The 24,410-nt window shown below is 53.3% G+C and overlaps 2 protein-coding genes across 7 annotated transcripts; both read left to right on the plus strand.

Annotated features, from left to right (window-relative positions):
• Positions 1 to 604: 604 nt before the first annotated feature.
• Positions 605 to 5,088, plus strand: LOC145541374 (keratin, type I cytoskeletal 13-like). Its single transcript, XM_081577709.1, has 8 exons — positions 605 to 1,139; positions 2,360 to 2,442; positions 2,769 to 2,925; positions 3,115 to 3,276; positions 3,366 to 3,491; positions 3,586 to 3,806; positions 4,429 to 4,451; positions 4,762 to 5,088. The coding sequence occupies exons 1-8, from the start codon at positions 645 to 647 to the stop codon at positions 4,812 to 4,814; spliced, it is 1,320 nt and encodes a 439-aa protein (XP_081433835.1). The 5' UTR covers positions 605 to 644; the 3' UTR covers positions 4,815 to 5,088.
• Positions 5,089 to 14,939: 9,851 nt separating this feature from the next.
• Positions 14,940 to 23,075, plus strand: KRT36 (keratin 36). 6 transcript variants are annotated; one of them, XM_081577700.1, is made up of 8 exons: positions 14,940 to 14,980; positions 18,976 to 19,557; positions 20,451 to 20,533; positions 20,797 to 20,953; positions 21,504 to 21,665; positions 21,767 to 21,892; positions 22,061 to 22,281; positions 22,687 to 23,075. In XM_081577700.1, the coding sequence occupies exons 2-8, from the start codon at positions 19,099 to 19,101 to the stop codon at positions 22,856 to 22,858; spliced, it is 1,380 nt and encodes a 459-aa protein (XP_081433826.1). In that variant the 5' UTR covers positions 14,940 to 14,980; positions 18,976 to 19,098; the 3' UTR covers positions 22,859 to 23,075. The 6 variants fall into 6 exon arrangements, with proteins under 6 accessions (XP_081433826.1, XP_081433823.1, XP_081433824.1 ...); XM_081577697.1 differs by lacking the exon at positions 14,940 to 14,980 and adding an exon at positions 15,143 to 16,453; XM_081577698.1 differs by lacking the exon at positions 14,940 to 14,980 and adding an exon at positions 16,525 to 16,827.
• The last annotated feature ends 1,335 nt before the right edge of the window (positions 23,076 to 24,410 follow it).

The raw sequence follows: 24,410 nt of genomic DNA on the forward strand, positions 1-24,410 counted from the left end.
GGTCCCTTGCCACCGTGACTTTATCTGATGGTCTTGGAGCCACTTTTTTTCTCAGCGTAAATACCTTCAAGGTCGTTGATTCTACAGGACCAAACAAAGTTTATCATTGTTGCTGGGAGCACTGGAGTAGGTGAAGTGCCGAGAAGCACACAGAGCATCTCAGTCGGACTTTTTAGAAATAGGAGGAAGGGAGGCAGAGGGCCACTTTGCAGCCTCCTTCCCTCTGCAGAGGCTCCCTGGCAGGCAGGTGCAGCTCAGTCCCCGTTCTAACATTGGGTGGGGCCAATGGGAGTGAGTTCCCTAAGTAGAGAGGTGAGACAGAATTCAGTTGTCAAAGGGTAGTCTCAAGGAGAACACTGTTCCCTCTGAATCATCCCTTTTGTTAAGGATTAAAAAAAAAAAAAAAAGGCCCCTTCCCCCAGAGGCACAACCCACCCTGGAGAACGGAGGTAACTGAGCTTGTGGGAAACATACATGCAGTTGGCACCAGTCAGAGGGTGGGGAAGGGAGGAGAGAAGATAGGGCCACTGTCCAACCCCTTGGAAGGTGTATAAAAGGCACCTACTCCGGAGGAGAGCCACAGTCCTCGGCCAGACCAAGCCAAGCTCCTGCTGCACCTGCTCTCTGCCCATCTCAGTCTCACCATGAGCTGTCGCCTGCAGAGTTCCTCCGCCAGCTACGGAGGTGGCTTCGGGGGTGGCTCTTGCCAGCTCGGAGGAGGTCGCAGTATCTCTACCTGCTCAACCCGGTTTGTCTCTGGGGGATCCGCTGGAGGCTTTGGGGGTGGTGTGAGCTGCGGCTTCGGTGGAGGGGCTGGTAGTGGCTACGGGGGTGGCTTCGGAGGCAGCTTCGGAGGTGGCTTCGGAGGTGGCTTCGGAGGTGGCTTTGGTGGGGGTTTTGGGGGAGGCTTCGGTGACTTCGGCGGTGGAGATGGCGGCCTTCTCTCTGGCAATGAGAAGATCACCATGCAGAATCTCAATGACCGCCTGGCCTCCTACCTGGAGAAGGTGCGTGCCCTGGAGGAGGCCAATGCCGACCTGGAGGTGAAGATCCGTGACTGGCACCTGAAGCAGGCCCCGACCAGCCCGGAGCGTGACTACAGTCCCTACTTCAAGACCATCAGTGAACTCCGGGACAAGGTGAGCGTTTGCAGGTTGAGGAGGGTTCTCCTGCGAGCAGGGCAGAGACTCGATGGCCAGGAAATGCAGGGTCCCCAGGGACCAGCAGATGCAGTGTGGATGGAGTTCTTACCCTTCCTTTGGGTGAAAATCTAGGCTTTTACTGCCTATCAAGCGTCTCTACTCCGGTTGGTCTTTCTCATGCTATGGGTTTTCTCTCATTATTCATTTTTATTGCTCTTACTCATGCCAACATTTTTTTTTTTACTGCTTTCCAAACAGTTATGTTGTTAGTGACTTGATCTCTATAATCCTAACCCACTGGGTTATTGGGAAACCGTGACAGCTTTAAAAGCCACTAAGAATGGCTAAAATCAACAGAGAAAGGAATACATGTTCATTCATTGGTCTGGGAACACTGGTTTGTTTTGTAGGGGCCCCCTTTAACCTGGTGTTCTCAACTGGCCTCAGCCAGGTGGGGGAGAAGCAGGCAGTGCTAAGCTGAGATTCTCTCACTCTGTGAGGCCAGCTTGTTGGAACAGAAATCCACCTGCCTGGGCTGGGTCCCAGCTATGTGGGGTGGATTTTAAGTGCTTTGGAACACAAAAGTTGAGACAGGAAATTCAAATGGATGGGGATATTTATTGAAATTCCACTCTGCTCAGTGCGGAGGCCGGCTCCAGTGAAGTTATGAACTGTAGAGAGCGAGGCTGATTCTTTCCTGATCTTTTAAAATTAGTTAACTAATTAGGCTATGCAGGTCCCAGTTGCAGCACAGGGGATTTTAAAATTGTGACTATGGGATCCAATTCCCCGACCAGGGATTGAACCCAACTCCCCCTGGGAGCTCGGAGTCCTAACCACTGGACCACCAGGGAAGTCCCCTCTCCTGATCTTAAGGAGAAGGAAGGCGCTCAAGACAGTGACCTTATCAGATTGCTAGTGTGAGGCTGTGGAGACATGACTAACCACAGACATCCTTGGTGGGGTGGCTCCCCTGCAATGCACATACAGATCGCTGTGACCAGACACAGAACGCAGGAGTGACAGAACAAACTAGGGGGACCTATCGCATCCCTCACTTTACAGAGAGGATCCAAGGCCCAAAGAGAAGTGCCTTGTCCCAGCTCGCAGGGGCAGGGAGCAGGCAGAGCTGGACGGCCACCTGTCCAGCCCATGTTTTCTCAGTCCTCCTCCGTGAGCTCGTGGACCCTCCAGTGGTCACCTTCTGTATTTTGCAGATCTTGGCGGCCACCATTGACAACAACCGGGTCATCCTGGAGATTGACAATGCCCGGCTGGCTGCCGATGACTTCAGGCTCAAGTGGGTTTTACTTCCCTCCTCCCGCTTTCTCAGCAGTTCTTGTTTTAGACAAATGTTCCTCTGATCAATGTAATCCTAGCATCCCAGGAGTGAAGGTCTTGGGGAAGGAACAGAGTTCAGAGGAGGGTAGGGGTGTTTCAATTTCATTTCTTTCCCTTTCTCTCTCTCTCTCTGTTTCTTTGTTTCTTTCTTTCTTTTTTTTTTTTTTTAATATGAGTAGAGAAAGGTTTATCGCAGAGCCAAGCAAGGACAATGTGTGGCTTCTGCTCAAAACCTTCAATTCCTAATACCATTTCTGTGCTGTTTTTCATTTAAAAAAATATTAGGTATGAGAACGAGCTGACCCTGCGCCAGAGTGTGGAGGCCGACATCAACGGCCTGCGCAGGGTGCTGGACGAGCTGACCCTGACCAAGACCGACTTGGAGATGCAGATTGAGAGCCTGAATGAAGAGCTGACCTACCTGAAGAAGAACCACGAGGAGGTGAGCGGGGGGAGCTGGGCCTGCTATGGCTGAATCACCTCCAGTAATAACGGGGAGCCCTTTGCTGAGGTCAGACTCAGCCCTCCCCAGTGGAACCTCAAAGCACTTTCTGGAACATTCTGGTAGCATTCAGAGCCGAGGAGAGGCAGGCTCAGGAGTTTCACGCATCTTCCTTCCCCATCCCCACAGGAGATGAAGGAGTTCAGCAACCAGATGGTCGGCCAGGTCAACGTGGAGATGGATGCCACCCCGGGCATTGACCTGACCCGCGTGCTGGCAGAGATGAGGGAGCAGTACGAGGCCATGGCGGAGAAGAACCGCCGGGATGCGGAGGAATGGTTCCACAGCAAGGTACTTGGCCTTCTCACCCGGCCGAGCCAGAGGGTGCCTGGGCCATCCAGCTGGGCTCCTCTGTTACCTCTGTCCTGCTTGAATTCCAGAGTGCCGAGTTGAACAAGGAGGTATCTTCCAGCACGGCCATGATCCAGACCAGCAAGACAGAGATCACTGAGCTCAGGCGCACACTCCAGGGCCTGGAGATCGAGCTGCAGTCCCAGCTGAGCATGGTACACCAGCTGCCCCCTGCCCTGTGACTGCCACCTCGATGCCCCTCCCCCAGGCCTGGCATCCCTTAGACCTTCTCCTCTGCTGTCCCACCAGAAAGCCGGGCTGGAGAGCACGCTGGCAGAGACGGAGTGCCGCTACGCCCTGCAGCTGCAGCAGATCCAAGGCCTCATCAGCAGCATTGAGGCCCAGCTGAGCGAGCTCCGCAGTGAGATGGAGTGCCAGAACCAGGAGTACAAGATGCTGCTGGACATCAAGACACGACTAGAGCAGGAGATTGCCACCTACCGCAGCCTGCTAGAGGGCCAGGATGCCAAGTAGGTCCCACAGGAAAGGGACTGTGGGACTCTGTGCTTTCAGAGCAGGCAGGGTCTTAGAGATCATGTCCGGGAGGGGAGGTCACCTGTCTGCACTTTAACAGCTTTGACCAAGATCCAGGACCAGAGCTTTTTCCTTGTCCTCTGGCATCAGACTGTGGGGGAATTTCCTTTAACTTTCTCATCTGGGCCTCTGGATTAGACTTGGCAGGGCTAGGGACCATGGAGAAAATATCTCATGCTGGAAAAGTATGAGCTTGGATTCAGGACAGCCCAACGAAGCTGTTAAGCTAGAGATCGAACTGCCTTCAGACTATTTGCAGGGGCCAGGCCATCCTTGTAGGCTCAAGGGAAGGGCAGAGGGTCCAAAGAAACAAAAGGAGGATAAAACTTCCAACAAATGCTCAATAACATCTCCTCCTGAGGCTTCACAGACAGACATACAGACAGACAGGACAGGTCTGGGTTTACCTGATCCTGCTGCCCTATGGGCTGGGGGCACAGCTGGGAAAAGAGCCCAACTCAGGGGCTCCAAGGGCTCCTGAGTGGCTTCAGCTGAGGACAGGTAAGTGGCCGCTCTCGGTCACCTTCTGTTCATGGCTGCCTCTCTCCTCTCTCCCAGGTTGGTCGCTTTCCCCACAGGAGGTAAGAAAATAACCCAGTGGGAGAGGCAATCAGGCTCCTATTCGTTGGCCTGGGGTGGGGGGTGGGGCGGGAGGCAGGACTGGGCTCCCCCGTGTAGGGAGGGGGATGGGGCTGGAGCAGCAGTGGTCACATGCCCACAGGCGCATGGGGCTGTTGAGGAGAGAGTCCCTCAGACAGTAACATAGAGTCCCCATCACCTACCCCGCTGATCTGACCTACTCGGGGTTTGGGGCCCTCCTAGGGGGCGTCGAGGCTGGCCTGAGGTGGGTCTCCTCCAGCCTGAAGGTCTTTTACCTCCTTCCTTTTCCAGGAACCTCTAGCAGCAGCTCCACTCGCCGGGTTCTAGAAACCAGTAGGCCTTAAATCTTCCAGGCGGTCCCTCCCTCTGTCTTCAGCACCCAGAGGAGGAGAGAGCTGATGGCTCCCTGCAGGAGTGAGGGAGGGACTGCAAGGGGCCTCAGCCACTCCGCGCTGGCCCAGCCACTGCCCCTCTCCCGAGGGCGGCCACTCCCTGCCCTGCCCCCGCCCCCCAGGTCTGCTTCCTCTTCTCCCTGACCTGGCTCCTCTCTGATTCCTCAGCTTCTCCACTGAAAAGACAAGCTAATTCAATAAAATTTCCCGCCTTCTTGCAAACGTATTTTTGATTCTGGCCTGGTTTCTGGGGCTGGCGCCTGCCAAGGCCCTGACTGGGGACGGTGGGGGCGGGGGGTGGGTGTGGTCTGGCTGAGTGGCCCACCCTGAGGAGGCTCAGCCCAGAGAGCTCTGAGCTGGGAAGGACACGAGGCACCCAGGATGATCATCAGCCACAGGTGTGATACTGACAAACACAGGGAGGCAGGTGGTTCACGGATGATGGCACCCTGTAAACGTGGACCTGCAGGGGCACTCGGGCCAGTTCAATACCCTATAGGACATCCGGTAATAAGGAAGTGACAGGGGTTCTAGTACAGTCAGGTGATGGGGTGATGCGGGAAAGAAGTATGCAGGGTTTGGGGCAGGGTGCAAGGGGCTAGTGAAGGGCTAGTGTAGGGAGGAGGAGGCCGTGACGACAAGCACTCCAGCTCCAACCACTGCCTCCCTGCTTCCCATAGAGAGAGCTTCCTTTGAGATGATGGGCACCCAGGCCTGCAGTCTCCCCACCCCTTGGCTTGCCCCAAATTCCTGCCATTCCAAGTCACTCAGTGACCCGATGCATGACTCAAGGAGGGACCGCAGTCCTTGCTGATACTGACCCTCCTCCCCCTGCTTCCCTGGATGTCCCAGCTCAGACAAGCAGCCTCCACTGGCTCCACTGACTCCTTACTGGGACTGGTCCCCTGGATTCTGATGTAGGCGCTTTTCTCTTTTTCTTCTTCACCCCTCTGCCCCTTGGGGCATCTGGAACATGTCCGCAGTCACAGTGTGTCCTGATGATGCTCCAGAGAGGCCCCTCTCCTCTGTTCCTGTCTCACATGCCCAAATGAGTCGGCTATTGCTTTCTTGGATGCACTCAATGAAGGAACACTCCTCCTTCTCCTGACTCTGGGCCTTCCTGCTCCTCCATACCAGAGGACCCGGAGACCCAAACCATGGGCCTGGGAGTCCTCTTGGCTCCCTCTTTCCTTCACCTCCTTCACAAGTCTATCCTTGTTTTAGTTGCAATGTCCTCATCACCTGTCTGGTCTTAACTTGCTGGGCAGGTTGCTATGTCCTCCCTGCCTCTGGTTTGAGCTCCCCCTTCATCCATGCCCCACACACTGGCTAGGGCGATTGCTGGAAATGAAAAGTCTTCCTGGCTTAGAGATGCTGCAAGAGCTCCCGATGGGCCACTGAGGAAAGCCCAGCCAAGAGATCACCTGGCTCTGGCCTCTTCCGGCCTCTCTCTGACCTTGAAATCCACACTAGCCTCCCCCTTGTCCACCTGGAGGTCCTGCCACTCCAAACTGCTCTCAATGACCCAGCCATGTGGCTGGATCCCTCGGGCCCTTGTTCAGTGAGGGATCTCGGTCTAATCTGATCTTCCACCTCTGTTCTCTATTATTGGAGACCAGGTAGCCCTAGTGGTAAAGAACCCCCTTGCCAGTGCAGGAGGCATAAGAGACATGGGTTCCATCCTGGGATCAGGAAGATCCCCTGGAGAAGAGCATGGTAACCCACTGGAGTGGGAAATCCCATGGACAGAGGAGCCTGGTGGGCTACAGTCCACAGGGTTGCAAAGAGTCAGATAAGACTGAAGTGACTTACCAGGGTTTTTATTCAACATTCCGACTGAGATGGCCACCCCCTCCCCTGCGGTGTGGGGAGAGAGTGGGGTGTACTCAGGTGTTTGCACATTTGCGCCCCCCTCCACCCCAGTGTTGGCCGTTGACCACATGTGTTGAGGGGGCAGGGCTGTGTCCAGCCAACTGCTGGGGCTTGGCCAATGCTTACTGAAGGGAGAGACCAGTGAATGAACTGGGGGAATGCCTCTTAGATGCCGTATGAGTTTTGTCGTGAGGCTGTAGGCCAGAAGGTGGCGGTGCTTGGCACTCTTGCAAACTGCCCTTTCCCTGCTCCCTCTTCATTTTCTCCCTCTGCTTCCCCTCCCCCTATAGTCACGGCTTTCATTCATCAGCTTCTTCCTCCTCCTTCTCCCCAAGCCTGTCTGTGCTCTGGGCAGTTGGCTTAGTCCACAGTGGTCGCGCAGAGGTGACCCGCCCAGCTCGCTAAGCCAGGGGAAAGCTGTGGCCGTCCACTCATCCCAGATCCCACCCTCCCTGTGGGATGAGGTGCGGCTCTGTTCTCGTCCACACGCCCAGAGCTGTCCTAGGAGCTCAGACATCAAAGAAGAAGACGACATGACCTCCATTCCCAAAACTCGGCTACTTTTTTTGGTTAATCTATTTCATCAGCAGCTGTTTATGAGGTGCAACGTGTACCAGATGCTATACTGGATCCAGCAGAGAGAAAGAGGCACAAAAAGGCAGCCTCCGTCTTTAGGGAGTTCACAGACTGACAGGCGGTAGGAGGTGACGCCCGCAGCAATAAATTATTTCCATCTTCAAAGCTTAGTTCAGGGTTAGCTTCTGCCACAGATCTCTGCTCTTTCCTCACCACTGCCAGCCTCCCGGGTCTATCCCCAAGGCTCCCTGGACTGATGGCCATCGCGGTCATTGTAGGAGAGCAGGCCGTGAAGTCCACAGGCTCTGGAGCCACGATACCCTGGCAGGTGTCCTGACTGTCGCCGGCTCCATCTGTAACCCTGGCCAAGTCACTTACCCCTGTGGGCTCACTTTCCTACCTGCTCAGTACCACCTTCCTCGGAAGTTATGAAAATCAAATGCTTAGAACAGTCCTGGCAAGTAGTAAGTGCTCAATAAATTAAGCTTTGTCATCCTCTTCCCTTCAGGGCAGGGATGGTTTCATCCTCCTCCTTCTCCTCCTGACTAGGATGTTATAGGAGCTCAGTAAATGTGTTGGGTGGAGAAATGAGAGCTGAATGAAGACAGGCTCTGGGTGATGAAAGAGGTAGGCAAGCACTCTGTCCTGCAGGCATGAGGAAGGGGCCTGGACCAGAGGAGACACTCAGAGTTGAGCCCCATCACTGGTGCAGGGGCCCCTGGGGCCCATATCCCAGCTTTGCTGAGCTTGGAGCAGCCCCTCTCCCCGAGACCCTGACCAAGGATGTATGGGGGCAGCCTCCTCCTTTTCTGAGCCAGTGCTGGGTGGTCTGGTGGGGTGTGGGATTAGTTGTCCACGTGAAACAGTGAAATGAGCTGGACGCTGGGCCTGGTAGGGGCTCTGGCCTGACCCTTTCATCCAGACCCCAGGGAGGAGACTGAGAAGCTGGGCTCCATCCAAGGACCTCTGTGGCCAATCAGAAATCCTGAGGAAGCTGAGAGGGAGGCCGGGGGAGGGGGCTCGAAGGGAGGGGGAGGGGTGTTACTTCAAAGCTGACTTGAGAGCCTTCCTGAGCTGGACAGGAATGGTTGCCCCCAGGGATGGTCACCCCAGGGCTCTGGCCTGAGATGTGGGAGAGGCTTAGGGGTGTAAGCGTGCTAAGTCCCTTCAGTCGTGTCTGACTCTGTGTGACCCTAATGACTGTAGCCTGCCAGGCTCCTCTGTCCATGGGGATTCTCCAGGCAAGAATAGTGGAGAGGGTTGCCATGCCTTCCTCTAGGGGATCTTCCCGGCCCAAGGATCGAACCTGAGTCTCTTACATCTACCTGCACTGACAGGCAGATTCTTTACCCCTGAGATGTGGGAGAGGCTTGGGGGAAGAGAGGGCAATCTCCTCTTTGTATCCAGGACTCATTTCCTCCCCTCAGTCATCTGCATGGGGTGACCACTCAAGGGAGGTCAGCTTTATCAGGCCTGCTTGGTTGATACTGCCCCTTCCAGGGATTGGCCAGGTGCCCACCTGCCCCATCACTCCCCCAGGCTCACACTCCTGCTTCCCAGAGCTGTGGCCACGAGGAACAGCCCTATCCATGGAGCCTGACTAACCTCTATGTCAGTGATTGGCAGTAAACACAGTTAATACAAAAGATGCCAAAACAGAGAGGATGCTAATAAAGGAGAAAGTAATAATGTGTCCAGCATTTGTCTAAGACTTCTTTTAAATCTTTATTTTGTTTTATCTTTACAAGCACCTGCTGCTGCTGCTGCTGCTGCTAAGTCGCTTCAGTCGTGTCTGACTCTGTGCGACCCCATAGATGGCAGCCCACTAGGCTCCACCATCCCTGGGATTCTCCAGGCAAGAACAGTGGAGTGGGTTGCCATTGCCTTCGCTGTACAAACACCTGAGTTGGCCCAATTGTACCCATTTTACACATCTGAAGACTGAGGCTCAGACTGGTTAAGAGACCTACTCAGCAGGCTATCTGGGATCCATGTTCCAACATGCTTTCTGAGACCATGGCTGGCCCTTTGTTAAAGTCAAGTGCTCAGGTCTGGAATCTGGGGCAGAAGCCAGATTCTCACCTAAGCCCTAACACTTAGGGGTCAAAGATGTCCCATGGAATGTGCCCGTGGTGTCCCAGTGCCTCAGAGCTCAGAAAGGATGCACCTCCCCACAGCGGTGATGCACAAAGGTGGCTAATTGCTGCATGACTCTGGGCTGTACAGTCACATCCCCAGCGAGAGCTGCCTCCCTCTCCCGAAGGCTCTGCCCTGGGTGGAGGGACCAGTGCACTTCTGCCCTCCCTAATACCTCACACTCCCTAATGGGGGTGTGCATCCTGCCTGGGCCCTGCAGGGGGCAGGCTCACTCCAGAAAGCTGGTCATGCCACTTTGGCCACCGGCTGGGACACAGAGTGGAGGATCAGGGCACTTGACCTGGTCCCAGCATGAGACCCTAACCATTCTCTACCCTTCGTGGAGCAGTTGGCCGGCGGGGCATGGCTGAGGGCAGAGCCGTAGCCCCAAGACCCTTGGGTGACTGTTGTCCCTCTGTTTGGGAGGGTAGACTTGAGGCTCCACAGAAGACCCTTAATATGAGATGAGAGTGTCCGGGGCTTCCTAGCAAGGGGAGTCTCACTTGAGGGAAGTGGGAGAAGAGATGTCATGGGAGGGCTGTGGTCCATGGAGTGTGATGACACACTGTCCCAGCTTCCTCACGTCAATGACTGGTCCCTTCTTTCCCCCTGGCCTGGGTCAGTGCATCTCGGGATGGCTGGGACCTGCCCCCTGCTGGAAAGTGTTCCTGGGGCTGTTGAGGGCTGGAGTGGAGAAGGGTATGCAGGATGCATCACTCTGAGCAGCTTGTCTGGGGGGCTGCTGCTGCTGCTAAGTCGCTTCAGTCGTATCCGACTCTGTGCGACCCCATAGACGGCAGCCCACCAGGCTCCGCCGTCCCTGGGATTCTCCAGGCAAGAATACAGGAGTGGGTTGCCATTTCCTTCTCCAGTGCCGGAAAGGGAAAAGTGAAAGTGAAGTCACTCAGTCGTGTCCGACTCTTAGCGACCCCATGGACTGTAGCCTACCAGGCTCCTCTGTCCGTGGGATTTTCCAGGCAAGAGTACTGGAGTGGGGTGCCATTGCCTTCTCCATGTCTGGGGGGAGGGGCTCTCAAATTGCTGAGCACACGTCAGACTTTACATCCTCCTGCAGAGCTTGGGAAGGATCAGGTGGGTGGGCACCTGTTGGTGGGGGGAGTGTTCAGGGGAGTTGGCAAAGAGCTGATATTCACTCTTTTGGCCCATTTTTATAAACAACCATAATAACTCTATGGCTTCTTTCATCTGAGGATCTCAGATGAGTTTGAAAGTAGAACACCCAGTTTAAAGCTTGGTTAATTACTGCCTGGAGCCCACAGTCTGTTTTGTAGACACGCTGTTAGCAGGAAGAGAGTGAGGCTGACTGCACATCAGCCCCTGTAAATGCAGACGCTGGAATCCAATCAAACAGGGTGTTTGAGGAATTCGCTTTGTGGTCCAGTTAAGTGGTATCTGAATCAAGGGGACGCGAGAGACTTTGGTACCAGCATCTCTCCCATTGGGTCTGGCTGTGTGTCTCCCACAAACCACAGATTCTTTGAGGACTTCAGGGAGAGCAGTGACAGCTCTGGAATTCTCCATAAAAGCTGGGTGGGGGGAGTCAGGGACTGAGTGGATTTGAGTGAGAGGCTCTGGACTCTTCCAGACAGGTGCGGTCAGCCAGTGCAGCCATGTGGGAAGAGCTGGCCTGTGGGCAAGATGGAAGTGGCCTAGGATGCGGAAGGCAGAGCTTGGTGTGTGAGAACTGGAGAGGTATGACTTAAGATCGGGGTCAGGGCGGCTCTCTGGGCCTCCCACAGGGCAAGAGCAGTTTGGAGCAGATTCCTAGACAATTGTCAAAACCATATTCCAGGGCAAGAGAAAGTACTTTTGTATTTTGGGGGAGATGTGAGTTTCAGCATGAGACCCTGTCCAGTCTCCAGCCTTCAGGGGGGCAGTTGGGTAGCAGGGTGTGTCTGAGGGCAGAACTGCAGCCTTGAGACCCCCTTGGGTGTCTGCTGTCCCTTTGTTTTGGGGGGCAGCCTTAAGGGTCCACAGAAGACCCTGAGTATTAGATGAGGGTGTCTGGGGTTGTTCCAGGGTGATTCTGGGCCTGGTAACAGGATCAGGTTCTGGCCCAGTGGGGATTCAGAATCATCCACAGAACAGCACGTTGGGAAGTTGGGTGCTCAGGAGCCTGGCAGAGCCCTAAGTCTGGGGAGGAACCAAGAGTCACCTCACCTGCTCTCCTGAGGCCCCTAGCATGGGCTCTGGGCCCTGGAGAGGGGCGGCCAGGGAGTGGGGATGAACTCCATGGTCACTGATAGTGTGCACCGAGTCTGGTGAGGCCTGGAGATAGCAGGGGGTATGTACAAGTTTGGGGCACAGGCCGGGGGAGCAGGAACTGACCTTAGAGAGGGACTGAGCAGAGAGGGACTTGCCAAATCTTGCCGAGGAAGGCCTGAGTCAGCTGGCTGAAGGCAGTTACCATCAGGTGGAATGTCACTGAGGTGGCCGTGAGGGAGAAAAGACACCTTAGCTCTCCTCTTCTGAGTCCTGCTCACTGGGCTGGTGAAGGCAAAAATGGCAGCCACTGAGACGGGGGTATAAAGGAGAGAAAGTCACGATTTTCCAGGGGAAGCTGGATATGCCTGTTCCTGAGACCAGCCAGTCATGGTGACAAGTCACAGGGGGAGGAGGGAAGGAACAGCTGTGTCTTATTGTGCCAAAGTTCTCCACCAGTGATGTGTCCTTATGGAGGATTACCAGAGGAAATGCAGGACGCCTAGTTAAACTGGAATTGTAAATACCCATGAATAATGTTTTAGTACAAGCATGTCTTAAAAGTTGCATGTATTTTTATTTTGCTGAATCTAGCAACCCTACCCTCAGCAGGCTTGCTAACTGCCCTGAGTCTTCCACCATCAAAACCAAAGAGGCGAGACTTTCTCTGATTCTTTGGACAAATTAAATTGGTGGCTCAAAATGTCATAATTGAAGGTTCCCCCCCTCTCTCATAATGCTTTCTCCAGCTTTGTGGACCTGTCCCTGCCTGTCTGTACTAGAATCTAACATCAGCTGGCAGCAGATTTGGCAGGAGCTTTTGATGTGTTACTTGACACGGAATATATAGTCACCCTGATTTTCAGGGAGGAGCCGGGAATTCTGAGTACTTGGTCACTGGAACAAATTCTTTGTTCCAAGGAAAAAGCACTCATGTTGAGGGGGATGAGATCAGTGGGGGTGTCCCTGTTTCTGGGTTGGTTCCGTGTAGGAGTCTAAAGAGGTTAACACACGGACCGGGTCAGCCTTTTTTAGATGCCTCTTCTGGTGGGAAATTTGTAGGACTTGCGTGTGTGGATGCCAAAGATGGGATAGGGAGCAGGAGGAAACCAGGAAGATGAAGCCTAGGCCACCAGGACACTCTAAGAAAGACAGTCATTGGGCTTTTTGAAAGGTCTCATTCCCCCTTGCTGCCCAGTGAGCTGGCTGTCCATGTGGTCCACTGTTCTGCTTCCATTGCCACTGGAGCACTGTGGGTGCTGGCACTTCTGACACCAGCTCAGAGGGGCAGGGATCCTTGGGCACACCGTGACAGGTGGTGCCTGGTGCCTTCTCCATCAAAGGGACAGGTCAGAGCTGGGTAGAGGAGACTCAGGCTTGATTTCTTGGGTCTCTGCCCACAGAGAACCTTAGCTTTCAAATGGAGGCTCATTTGAGGGTGGAGATCTCTTCTCACCAAAGGAGCCACAACTCAACCATTGATTTTGAACTTGGTGCTGTCCAAGGTGGGCTTGGGGAAAGTGGAGGAGTTTTCTGTCCCCACAGCAGCATCCTCCCTTTTCCTCTTGCCCCCCAAACTAGGGTGATGGTGGTCAGGGAGCATCCTGTCAGTTCTGTAGCCCCCAAGCTGGCATTTGTGCCTGCAGTAGTGGGTCAGGGGGCTTTTAGGAGTTTCTAGAGTAGAGGTTCCCTGGTAGCTCAGCTGGTATAGAATCTGCCTGCAATGCAGGAGACCCTGGTTTGAGTCCCTGGGTTGGGAAGATTCCCCTGGAGAAGGGATAGGCTACCACTCCAGTATTCTTGGGCTTCCCTGGTGGCTCAGATGGTAAACAATCCTCCTGCAATGAGGGAGACCTGGGTTCGATCCCTGGATTGGGAAGAAGATCCCAGGAGGAGGGCATGGCAACCCACTCCAGTATTCTTGCCTGGAGAATCCCTATGGACAGAGAAGCCTGGTGGACTACATACAGCCCATGGGGTCACAAAGAGTCGGACGTGACTGAGCAACTAAACACAGCACACAGAGTAGAGGTCAGAGGCCAGAGTCCTGGACACAGTATAAGGCTCCTGTAGCTCTGGACCAAGTCCCAGCCACAGTCTCTCTCTCTTGTTTTTGTTTTGGATGCACTGTGGGGGATCCGTATTTCCCTCATCAGGGACTGAAATCCTGCCCCTTGCAGTGGAAGCGTGGAGTCCTAACCACTGGACCGCCAGGGAATTCCCCCAGCCCTAACCTCTTTAGGCAGCTGTCTTTCCTTGCACAGCTGGGCTAGGGCTCTGAATCAGTATTCTATGAAACCAGGGTGAGTGGTTTGTGCCCTGGAAACAGCATTCATCTAGGGCTCAGACTACATGGGATATAAGAAGAGTTTTGACCTCTTAAAATCTGTGAAGTGAATTCCTGTTTATCAAGCATGTTTCAATTTAGTTATCACAGTCCTGTGAATACGGCATCATGAGCTTCATTCACCTTTTAGGAAAATGGAGGCTCAAAGGAATTAAGGATCTTGAACCACGGTCTGGCTGAGCCCAGGCCCAGGGCCTCTGCTGTCCAGCTCGACTCTGTCTAAGCCCTTCTTCTGCAAAGCCAAGTCTCAGTTGGCTTTGTTAGCCAGCGATGTCATTTCAGCCTGGACATGCTGGGACGCCTGACAAACGTCCTGGTGTCACTGCACCTCTGAACGGGCCCTCCTGCCTACCATCTTGGGAGGTGAGTTTGTGTTGCCTCTGCCTACGAAGGGAGGCTGGGAGAAAGCCACGCCATTGTGCTCTCCTGGTTTGCAGGTGTTTCAGGGTGATGAAGAACGGCAGGAAGGAAAAGTTCCTACCAAACTAAGAAGGCATCTTGAGACCAAAAAATGAGGCAGGCAGCTCCATGTAATCAATGGATCAGTTTATAACAGGGTAACTTACTCACAGCGTGGGATGGGGCTGACAGCCATCTGGAAGCATTTGCAGCTATATTCCATAGCACCGAGGGGCCACTGGACAATTTTATAGTTTACTTAGGGCATGCGGGGAGGTGCTCAGAGACAGGATGGGCATCCCTAAGTCAAGATGTATGAATGGGTAACGTCTCATGGGCGCTGGGAATATGTCAGTGAAGGTTTTCATCACTGAGGTCATCTGGTTCAAATGATTATTATGTAGTAGCTATTAGCTACAAAGTCCTTGACCACAGAGAAGTGATTTAATGTCCAGTATAGTCCTGGGTAGGGTCAGCAGAAGGACAGGAGGAACTGTAAGGGCCTAAGATGGCATCAGTTATGTTCAGAGCCATAGAGAAGACCTGGAGGCAAAGTGATACTGAGGTCCGTGCAGGCTTGCAAAGAAGAGAAAACCCAATTGTGTCATGGGCTGAACCTCTGTAACTTGTCTTTGTTATGTGGTCAGTGACAGAGAGGGGAGAGTGGCTGGTGAAATGAGTCACAGACACGTCCAGATGACACTTAGCTGGCTCCATGGGAAACACTCCTCAAAGCCTGCACTGTCTGAGAGGGGAGGGTCTTGAGTTCATGTTGTCCAGGCTCTTCCTGTTCAGACTGGGGCTCTGGAGCCCAGAGAGTTTTAAGCAGAGCTCAATCTGGAGTCCAGGCCTCCTGACACTTAGCTCAGTATATTTTTAGAAATCTTTTTTATTTTGTATTGGAGTATGACTGATTAATAATGTTGTGATAGTTTCAGGTAAACAGCAAAGGGACTCAGCCATAAATACACATGTATCCATTCTCCCCTAAATTCCCATCCAGGCTGCCACATGACATTGAGCAGAGTTCCATGTGCTATACAGTAGGTCCTTGTCCGTTATCCATTTTAAATATAGCAATGTGTACATGTCCATCCCAAACTCCCTAACTATCCTTCCCCCCCACCAGCAACCGTAAGTTCCTTCTCTAAGTCTGTGAGTCTGTTTCTGTTTTGTAAGTAAGTTCATTTGTATCATTTCTTTTTAGATTCCACATATAGAGGGTGTTATACGCTATTTCTCCTTCTCTGTCTGACTTACTTTGCTCAGTATGACAATCTCTAGGTCCATCCATGCTGCTGCAAATGGCATTATTTCATTCTATTTAATTAGCCCAGTGTATTATTGATTCAGGCTGGAAAGGATAGTCCCAGAATAGAACCTTATTTTGAAATAACACCTGGTACATGGGCACCTCTGATGTACTTAATGTTGTGCAGCTGGATTTTCTCCAGGTCTGGGCCACCATGGGAAGGGGTGAGCTGAGGTGTCTTCGGGAGATGAACAGACCTGTGAGTTCTCTCCTCTGATACAGGAAGAACATTTTTTTTCCTCAGTGGGACCTCAGTCCATCCCGTGATGGCCCAGACTTCTGAGATGAAAGAGAGCAGAGGAGTTCCTCCCATGAGACCCCTTCCACACTTCCTTCTGAGAGGTGTCCTTGCTGCCTACACCATGGAGAAAGGCAGGGGACCAAGGGCTTCCAAAAGACTTTCTCTGGGGAGCTTGTCACCCAGGAGAGGTCCATGCCACCCTTCGCAGCCCTGGAGACACCTGCCTGGACTCTGGCCCACAGTGGGCCTCTGGATGTGTGTGCTGAGTGATGGGGACACAGAACACCAGAAACCTGCTCATTCAGTTGTCCTGAGAAAAACCTAGAATCAGCATCAGATATGGATTGCACGGTGGAGGGATTAAAAAAAGCACATGAGAACATTAACTTCAGATGTCCAGCAGCCAGAGACCCCAGTCAGAGATGAACTAGGTCGGGGCAGGCAAACAGCTGCCTTCTGGACGAGCGTACTGTGTCACAAACGAGGTGAGTTGGGTCATGCGTGCATCAAGAACCTGCCTGAATGGGCCCTATGGTGACAGCCAGACTCTGCACTTGTCATCCTAGAAGACAAAGGAGGAGCTGACAGGAGATCTGGTCACGGCCTCAGTCCCTGTCCTAATAGTCCAGTGGGTGTCAACTGGGAGCAATTTTTCCATCAGGAGATATTGGGCAGTGTCGGGAGAGTTTTCGATTGTCACGACTGGGAGAGGGGTTGCTACTGGCATCTGCCCAGGGATGCTGCTAACACTGTATGTTGCCCAGGAGGCCCCCACCCTAGGAATTATGTAGTCTACGACGTCCACAGTGCTGAGCTTGAGAAGCCCCGAGACAGCCCCATCCTGGGCCCTGCAGGAAAGGTGGGCAGCCCAAAAGCACCATTGCTGGGCAGTTGAGCTCTGGAGGCCTGCTGCCCCTGCTGTCTCTCCCAGGAGGGGCCGCATAGCAAGTGTACCCCCGGGAGCCCATCAGGTGGCTCTCGGGCATCCCATCTAGGTATCCACTGGACCAGGCAAGAATGTGCACCACAGTAAACCCTCCTGAGTAATTTCAGAGAGAAGCTTATAAAGTGTTTTAAGAGGTTGGTAAATTACAACTTCAGATGCACATAAATGCTTCTATAAACGCCAGCCTTGCTGTATGTGTCTATGTGGGCAAAGAGTGAACAGGTTGCTCAAGCCTTGAGGAAACCCATGTTGAGGGTGGAAGACTGAGTTTACCTTTTTTCCTTTATTCTCAGGCTCTCCTCCCGGGTTGCTTAACTCTCTGTAGTGTCTCATCTGATCCTCTTATTCTTTCTCTGTCTGAAAGGTCTGCATGGACCATTTCTGTACCCTGTTTAGGCACCAGTAAGGCTTAAAACTCAAGATTCAGAAAACTAAGATCATGGCATCCGGTCCCATCACTTCATGGCAAATAGATAGGAAAACAATGGAAACAGTGAGAGACTTTATTTTGGGGGGCTCCAAAATCACTTGCTTGCTCCTTGGAAGAAAAGCTACGACAAACCTAGACAGCATATTAAAAACCAGAGACATTACTTTGCCAACAAAGGCCCATCTAGTCAAAGCTGTGGTTTTTCCAGTAGTCATGTATGGATGTGAGAGTTGGACCATAAAGAAAGCTGAGCGCCAAAGAACTGATGCTTTGGAACTGTGGTGTTGGAGAAGGCTCTTGAGAGTCTCTTGGACTGCAAGGAGATCAAGCCAGTCAATCCTAAAGGAAATAGTCCTGGATATTTCTTGGAAGGACTGATGCTGAAGCTGAAGCTCCAATACTTTGGCCACCTGATGCAAAGAAGTAACCCGTTGGAAAAGACCCTGATGCTGGGAAAGATTGAAGGAGGGGGGAGAAGGGGACGACAGAGGATGAGATGATTGGATGGCATTACTGACTTGATGGACATGAGTTTGAGCAAGCTCCAGAAGTTGGTGATGGACAGGGAAGCCTGGCGTGCTGCAGCCCATGGGGTTGCAAAGAGCTGGATACAACTGAGCGATTGAACTGAACTAAGGGCAGGGGTGGGGGTGGAGCTGGGGCAAGGGGACTGCCCAGGGTCCTGATTATTCTACCCTCTTAGGTTCAGGGAACTAGGAGCCACAAAGGAAACTGCCCCTCAAAGCAGCTCCACCTGAGGGCTCACAGCCACAACCTTTGCCAGCCACAGCCACAAACCATCATCAAAGACTGTCCTCTTAGCCCGAACAACATTTCTACAGCACCTGGGGTGTTTCAAACCACTTTTACTTCTGCCCCGGTTTCAACCCTCCTCGTATCTGCATGAAGCAGGCCCGTGAGGACACTGAGGATGCCCAGGATGGAGTGATGTGCTCAACATCACAGGACAGATCAACAGCAGAGCTGGAGTTTGAACCTAGGTCTTCCGTCCCCAAATTCTGGGTGCGTGCACTTGACCTTGGTTGTGCTGGGGAAGCAATAGGACAAGTGTGGGATTCTGGGTCCCAGAGCCCTGGTTTCAGATTCTCTGTACTCACTGCCTGTTCATCTCAAGCAAGCTTTCTCTTTCTTATCTTTTTTCTTTCTTCCTTCTTTTCTTTCAACAATTCTGAGGCTTGGTTTCCACACTGGTAAAACGGAGATGATACTGGCCATCTCCCAGGACCATTGTGAGGTGTCCATGAAATAACTATGAGCCTGGCACATGATAGGTGTTGTGTGAATTTTAGTTCCCTTTGCTCCCTTCTTAGCATCCCAGAGGTGAGCAGCTATGAGGGGTAGGCGTAGTGGTCAAAGGTGACAAGAGCACCTGGAAGAAGGCTCACAGAGAGGGCAGGTACCAAATGTCATTCGTGAGGCCACTCCCAATTTATGGGTTCTGGTGCAAGGACTTTGAAGAGGCAATAAATTTCATATTCTACCAGGAAATGACAACAGCTGAGAGTCCTGACTTAGCAAATGAAATTCCACCTTATTTTTTATTTTTACAAGGCAAGGGATTTTGGATGGGTAGCAAAAAATCACATTCTAATGAGATTTTCCTGGAATAGGAATGGGATTTCCCAAGTGTAAGATGGCAACACCCCGTGGAGAGTGTATATAAATGCCTCAGAGAGGCCATGAGAGCCAGAACCTGAGCTCCTCGCTAAGCTGCAACCTCCTCTGCTAGCATCATGGCCTCCCAGCTCTGCTCCCCGATCTTCTCCTCTGGGTCCATCAGGGGCCACTGCGGCACAACCAGCGGCATCTCTCGGGTGTCCTGTGTCCGCTCCGTGGGCTCCTGCAGGGTGCCCAGCCTTGCTGGTGTTTCGGGGTCAGCCTCCTCCGTCAGGCTGGGCCTCTCCAGCCTTGGGAGCTGCTTGCCTGGTTCCTTCCTGTCCTCTGGGTTCCATTCCTCTGGCTTTGCCGGGACCGGGGGCTGGTTCTGCGAGGGCTCCTTCAATGGCAACGAGAAGGAGACCATGCAGTTCCTGAACGATCGCCTGGCTAACTACCTGGAGAAGGTACGGCAGCTGGAGAGGGAGAACGCAGAGCTGGAGAGCCGCATCCGGGAATGGTACGAGTCTCAGATCCCGTACATCTGCCCCGACTACCAGTCCTACTTCAAGACCATTGAGGAGCTCCAGCAGAAGGTAACTGGGGCCTGGCCTCACTCCAGCCCAGCTGCCCAAACCCTGAGAGGGGTCTGTCTCATCCCACTGCAGATGAGGCTGTAGCTCTCAGAGGATTCTCTCTCCTATTAGGGCCAGCTTTTCTCTCTAGGGTTTTGGTTTCTTGGGGGACCCAGACCTCTCTCTGCTTGTAAACTCCCCTCCTTTCCAGCCAGTCTCAGCTATAGGAAGAGCAATCACACACACTAAGCCCTTACTGGACACAAGCTCTGTGCCTAATGTCTTCCCTTCCTTTTGTTTGTGTATTCCTCATCTTGGAGAGATGGACATTACTGGTTCCATCTAACAAATGTGGAAGTTGAATTTGAGGGAGTTTCGGCCCCTTTCTCAAGATCCCATAGCCTGTTGGTGTTGGATGTGGAATCTGAATCCAGGTTGGCCTGGTTCTCTCTGCTCACCAGGGTGTGACCCACTGTGCCTTCGGGGCTGCAGGTGTCAGGGCTGATGGCCACTGTGATGTCCCTCCTGGGACTGTTGTTGCTGGTCATTTGTTAAGTCATGTCCAACTCTTTGCAACCCCATGGACTATAGCACACCAGGCTTCCCTGGCCTTCACTGTCTCCTGGAGTTTGCTCAAACTCCTGTCCATTGAGTTGGTGATGCTATCCACCCATATCCAACCATCTCATCCTCTGTCGTCCCCTTCTCCTCCTGCCCTCAATCTTTCCCAGCATCAGGGTCTTTTCTAATGACTTTCCGGGAGTGACGCTCCCTCTCTATCTAGGCTCAGAGCTCAGGGCTGGAAATGCCAAAGGTACTTAGAAGTATGGCCTCTGAAATCTGGGTTGTCCCCTCCCACCTGCCCCCACACTGCTGGGCCTTCCCCAGCTCACAGGATGGCCCTGGTTCCCCAGATCTTGCTGACCAAGGCTGACAACGCCAGGCTGGTCCTGCAAATTGACAACGCCAAGCTGGCTGCCGACGACTTCCGGACCAAGTGAGTGGGCTGATCTGGGGAGGTAGTTCTGTGCTGCTCCCTTGCCTCTGTCCAAGGCCTCTGGGAGCTAGTAAAGTGAGAGTGAGGCCAGATGCAACTGTAAGTGGGAAGTGTGGCATCAGTCCTAGATCCTTTCCGGGTCAAGGGAGAGAAACACAGTGATGCTGACCCAAAATCAGCCACTGCAGCTGGACCACAAGGCGGCAGGCCCTGCCTGTGAGTGGCTGCTTTGCCGTAGACTCAGCAGGGCTCTGTGCATGCAGGTACGAGACGGAGCTGGGCATGCGGCAGCTGGTGGAGGCCGACACCAATGGCCTGCGCCGGATCCTGGACGAGCTGACCCTGTGCAAGGCTGACCTGGAGATGCAGGTGGAGTCTCTGAAGGAGGAGCTGATGTGTCTCAAGAAGAACCACGAGGAGGTGAGGCTGGTCCCACATACCCTCCTGATGATTCCCACCCAGCAGGGAGCCACTGCTGACCCTTGTGTGTAAAAATGGTGACAACCACCTCCACAGTAACCCCAGATGACATTTACTGATGGCCCACTGTGTGCTGAGAACTCTACAAAGTACTTTGTATTTCATTCTTGTTTCATGTCATCCTCACAATAATCCCAGGAGGTATATACTATTACAAGCTCCATTTTACAGATGAGGAAACTGAGGCACAGAAAGGTTAAGTCACTTGTCTAAGGTCACATGGATCCCACACTCCTGGGCATGATACTAAATCTCCATTTGGAGGGTAGTGCCTGATAATGATTCTACTTATCTGGTATTTGCATCATCTTCCAAATTCTCCAAGGAGGCAGGTCAGGGTGCATAAGGAGGCTGAAGCCCAGAGAAGTTAAGCATCCTGTTTAATGTCACACAGCTGACAACTGAAGGAGGAGGGTTTTTACCCAGATCAGTCAAATTTGCATCCAACATCCTTGTCACAACCTTATGCCATCTTGCCTGCTCTCTGCAGGAAGTCAATACACTCCGATGCCAGCTTGGAGACCGGCTGAATGTGGAGGTAGATGCTGCTCCCCCGGTGGACCTCAACAAGATCCTGGACGAGATGAGATGCCAGTATGAGACCTTAGTGGAGAATAACCGCAGAGACGTGGAGGCCTGGTTCAATACCCAGGTGGGGCTGGGCCAGCCCTGGACAAGCTTGGGGGGTGGGGTCACCCTTGACAGTGGCTTCACTTGCTCTGACCATGTTCTGGGTCCTCTCACGCTTTTCAGACTGAGGAGTTGAACCAGCAGGTGGTGTCCAGTTCGGAGCAGCTGCAGTGCTGCCAGACAGAGATCATTGAGCTGAGACGCAATGTCAATGCCCTGGAGATTGAGCTGCAGGCCCAGCACAGCATGGTGAGTGGCGCCTGCCTGAGGGGCTGGCCATGCTCGTGGCAGGTACCCCGATCCACCAGCCTCGGTTATCATGGGCAGTGATCACAAGTGGTAAGGAGATACCCAGGGATGTGGGTCTCTGGGGGGGAATTCCCTCCTATTGGCAGTGCTTCCTCTTTCCCTTGGCAGCGGAATTCCCTAGAATCCACCCTGGCAGAGACTGAGGGCCGCTACAGCTCCCAGCTGGCCCAGATGCAGGGCCTGATCAGCAATGTGGAGGCTCAGCTGGCCGAGATCCGCTGCGACCTGGAGCGGCAGAACCAGGAGTACCAGATCCTCCTGGATGTCAAGGCCCGGCTGGAGTCAGAGATTGCCACCTACCGCCGCCTGCTCGAGGGAGAAGACTGCAAGTGAGTGGCCGTGGGTCCCGGGGGTCCAGGCTTGGGGAAAAGGCACACCTGGACCCAACGCTCAGTACCACAGTGAGGGCATCAGTCCTGAAGTGGTTATTGTGCAGATGAAGGGTGGGGGGTGGCTTGATCACAGCCTCTGGAGAGACATTCCTTCCAGCCCTGGGCTTTAAGCATTTGCAGGCGGACAAGCTGGCCCCACTCACCGTACTTCTCCATCCATTGTTTTTGGCTGGGAGTTTCTGATCTTCATCTATGCAGCCCTCAAGGGATTTCAGAGAGGCACCGTCTGAGCCATTTGTCGTTGTCTCCCACCCGTCTCACTTGACCCTCATGTATGTTTGACATGCCGGTCAGTCCAACAGCCAGTGCCAAACACGCCCTGACATGATCTCATTTCCTCAGGCTGCCCGCCCATCCTTGTGCCACGGAATGCAAGCCTGCTGTTAGAGTTCCTTACGTCTCAAGCGGGCCCTGCGCCCCGGCCCCCCAGCTCAGCACCCAGATCCGCACCATCACGGAGGAGATCAGAGATGGGAAAATCATTTCTTCCAGGGAGCATGTGCAGCCACTGTAACTGGGCAGGCCCTGGCCCACAGGAAGGAGGACACCCCTGTGGGTCCCAGCTCTAAATGACCCCCGCCTCTCCTTCCCTAGAGGGACTCCCCGCTCAGCAGATTTTTCTACCAAAAAACTTCTTAGATTGTGTTTCTGGCTTTGACTGCTTTTACGCCGTGTAAAACTAAGCTTCCCTGGAAATTTACCCAATAAAGTGTGTTCTCTTGGCATAGAAATCTCGCCTCTGTCTATTCTCTGTGGTTAGTTAGTGGGGTGTTTGATTGAGGCTTGTTGCAAACGTGTGGCTTTTGGTTTTGGGTCTGCCTCTTCTGGCTCTGAGTGGTAGGAAGTGACAGGGTGATTCAAAATATTTCATAACAGGGATACCTAGGGGCTTGGTCCCCGAGAACAGACACTGACCCAATCCAGATGGCTGCTGGCTGTAACCTATAGGCTTGGCCCTGCCCATGAGGACCACCCAGGGTGACCCCAGAAGAGGCCAAGGCCCCCAGCTATCCTCCTCACTACCCTGCCCTTCAGCTTATCCTCCCTTGTCCACCTCCTGCTGTCACCTTGCTGGCCACCTCCAGGCCTGACACTGGAGATAGTCTAGGAGAGGGGGTACCACCCAGAGAGGCAAACTTCAAGCAGACAGCCTGGGCAGCCAGTGACAGAGGGGAGTCGGGTGAGCTGGGAGATGCAGGTGAGAGGGCTGGGAGAGTCCAAGTCCCTAACACTGGATACAGGGCTGAAGTGGAGTGGGGAAGGGGGGCAGTCAGACACGGAGCAGGGGAGAGGAGAGCCAGACTTCACTGTGGAGCAGAGTTCAAAGTGCCCTGGATTCCACTGGCTGAACCAGGCTCGTATGGGTCAACAGGTCTAATAGTGCCAGGCTCTGGATGCCCCTCTGATTAGAGAAGTAGAACCTGGAGCAGTCTGAGAGCCCCATGCCTCCTTTGTCCCTGTGACTCATTCTTCAGTTGAGAATATAAGCCCAGAGAAGGCAGTGACTTGCCCAAGGTCACACAGCAGTGAGTGCCAGGGACCAGGCCATCACTTAGCTATTCTGACTCTAATCAGGTGCTCCTCCCAGCCCACTGGTTCTCTGTCTCTGTCTCCTCCCTTCCTCACCCCCCACCTGACCCCCTTCCCTCTCTTCTCTACTTCTGGGCTCTTACTTGAGCCCAAGATCCATGGGAAAGAACTGGCCCTCCTCTATGTCACCAGGTCTCTTAGTTGTGTCCAACTCTTTGTAACCCCGTGGACTGTAGCCCACCAATCTCCTCTGTCCATGGGGATTCTCCAGGCAAGAATACTGGAGTGGGTTGCCATGTGCTCCTCTAGGGGATCTTCCTAACCCAGGATCAAACTCAGGTTTCCTTCATTTTAGGGAGCCTGGTGGGCTACAGTCCATGGGGTCGCAAAGAGTCGGACACGACTGAGCGACTTCACTTCACTTCACTTACCATCTGAGCCACCAGGGAAGCCCATGTCACCAAGTATTAGTTGCTAAACATCCATCTTTGACCTGCTGCACAAGCCACAAGTGCTTCAAATATCTCCTGGACCTT

Source organism: Giraffa tippelskirchi, chromosome 3 (assembly GCF_054371585.1).
Source record: "Giraffa tippelskirchi isolate mGirTip1 chromosome 3, T2T-mGirTip1v1.2.pri, whole genome shotgun sequence".
NCBI lineage: Eukaryota > Metazoa > Chordata > Mammalia > Artiodactyla > Giraffidae > Giraffa > Giraffa tippelskirchi.

Bases quoted from the DNA above. Each gene is read 5' to 3' on its own strand.
- LOC145541374 (XM_081577709.1), top strand. From the start codon at position 645: ATGAGCTGTCGCCTGCAGAGTTCCTCCGCCAGCTACGGAGGTGGCTTC. The intron at 2,926-3,114 runs GTGAGCGGGGGG...CCATCCCCACAG, and splicing joins TGAAGAAGAACCACGAGGAG to GAGATGAAGGAGTTCAGCAA. The intron at 3,277-3,365 runs GTACTTGGCCTT...CTTGAATTCCAG, and splicing joins AGGAATGGTTCCACAGCAAG to AGTGCCGAGTTGAACAAGGA.
- KRT36 (XM_081577700.1), top strand. From the start codon at position 19,099: ATGGCCTCCCAGCTCTGCTCCCCGATCTTCTCCTCTGGGTCCATCAGG. The intron at 20,954-21,503 runs GTGAGGCTGGTC...TGCTCTCTGCAG, and splicing joins TCAAGAAGAACCACGAGGAG to GAAGTCAATACACTCCGATG. The intron at 22,282-22,686 runs GTGAGTGGCCGT...TCATTTCCTCAG, and splicing joins CTCGAGGGAGAAGACTGCAA to GCTGCCCGCCCATCCTTGTG.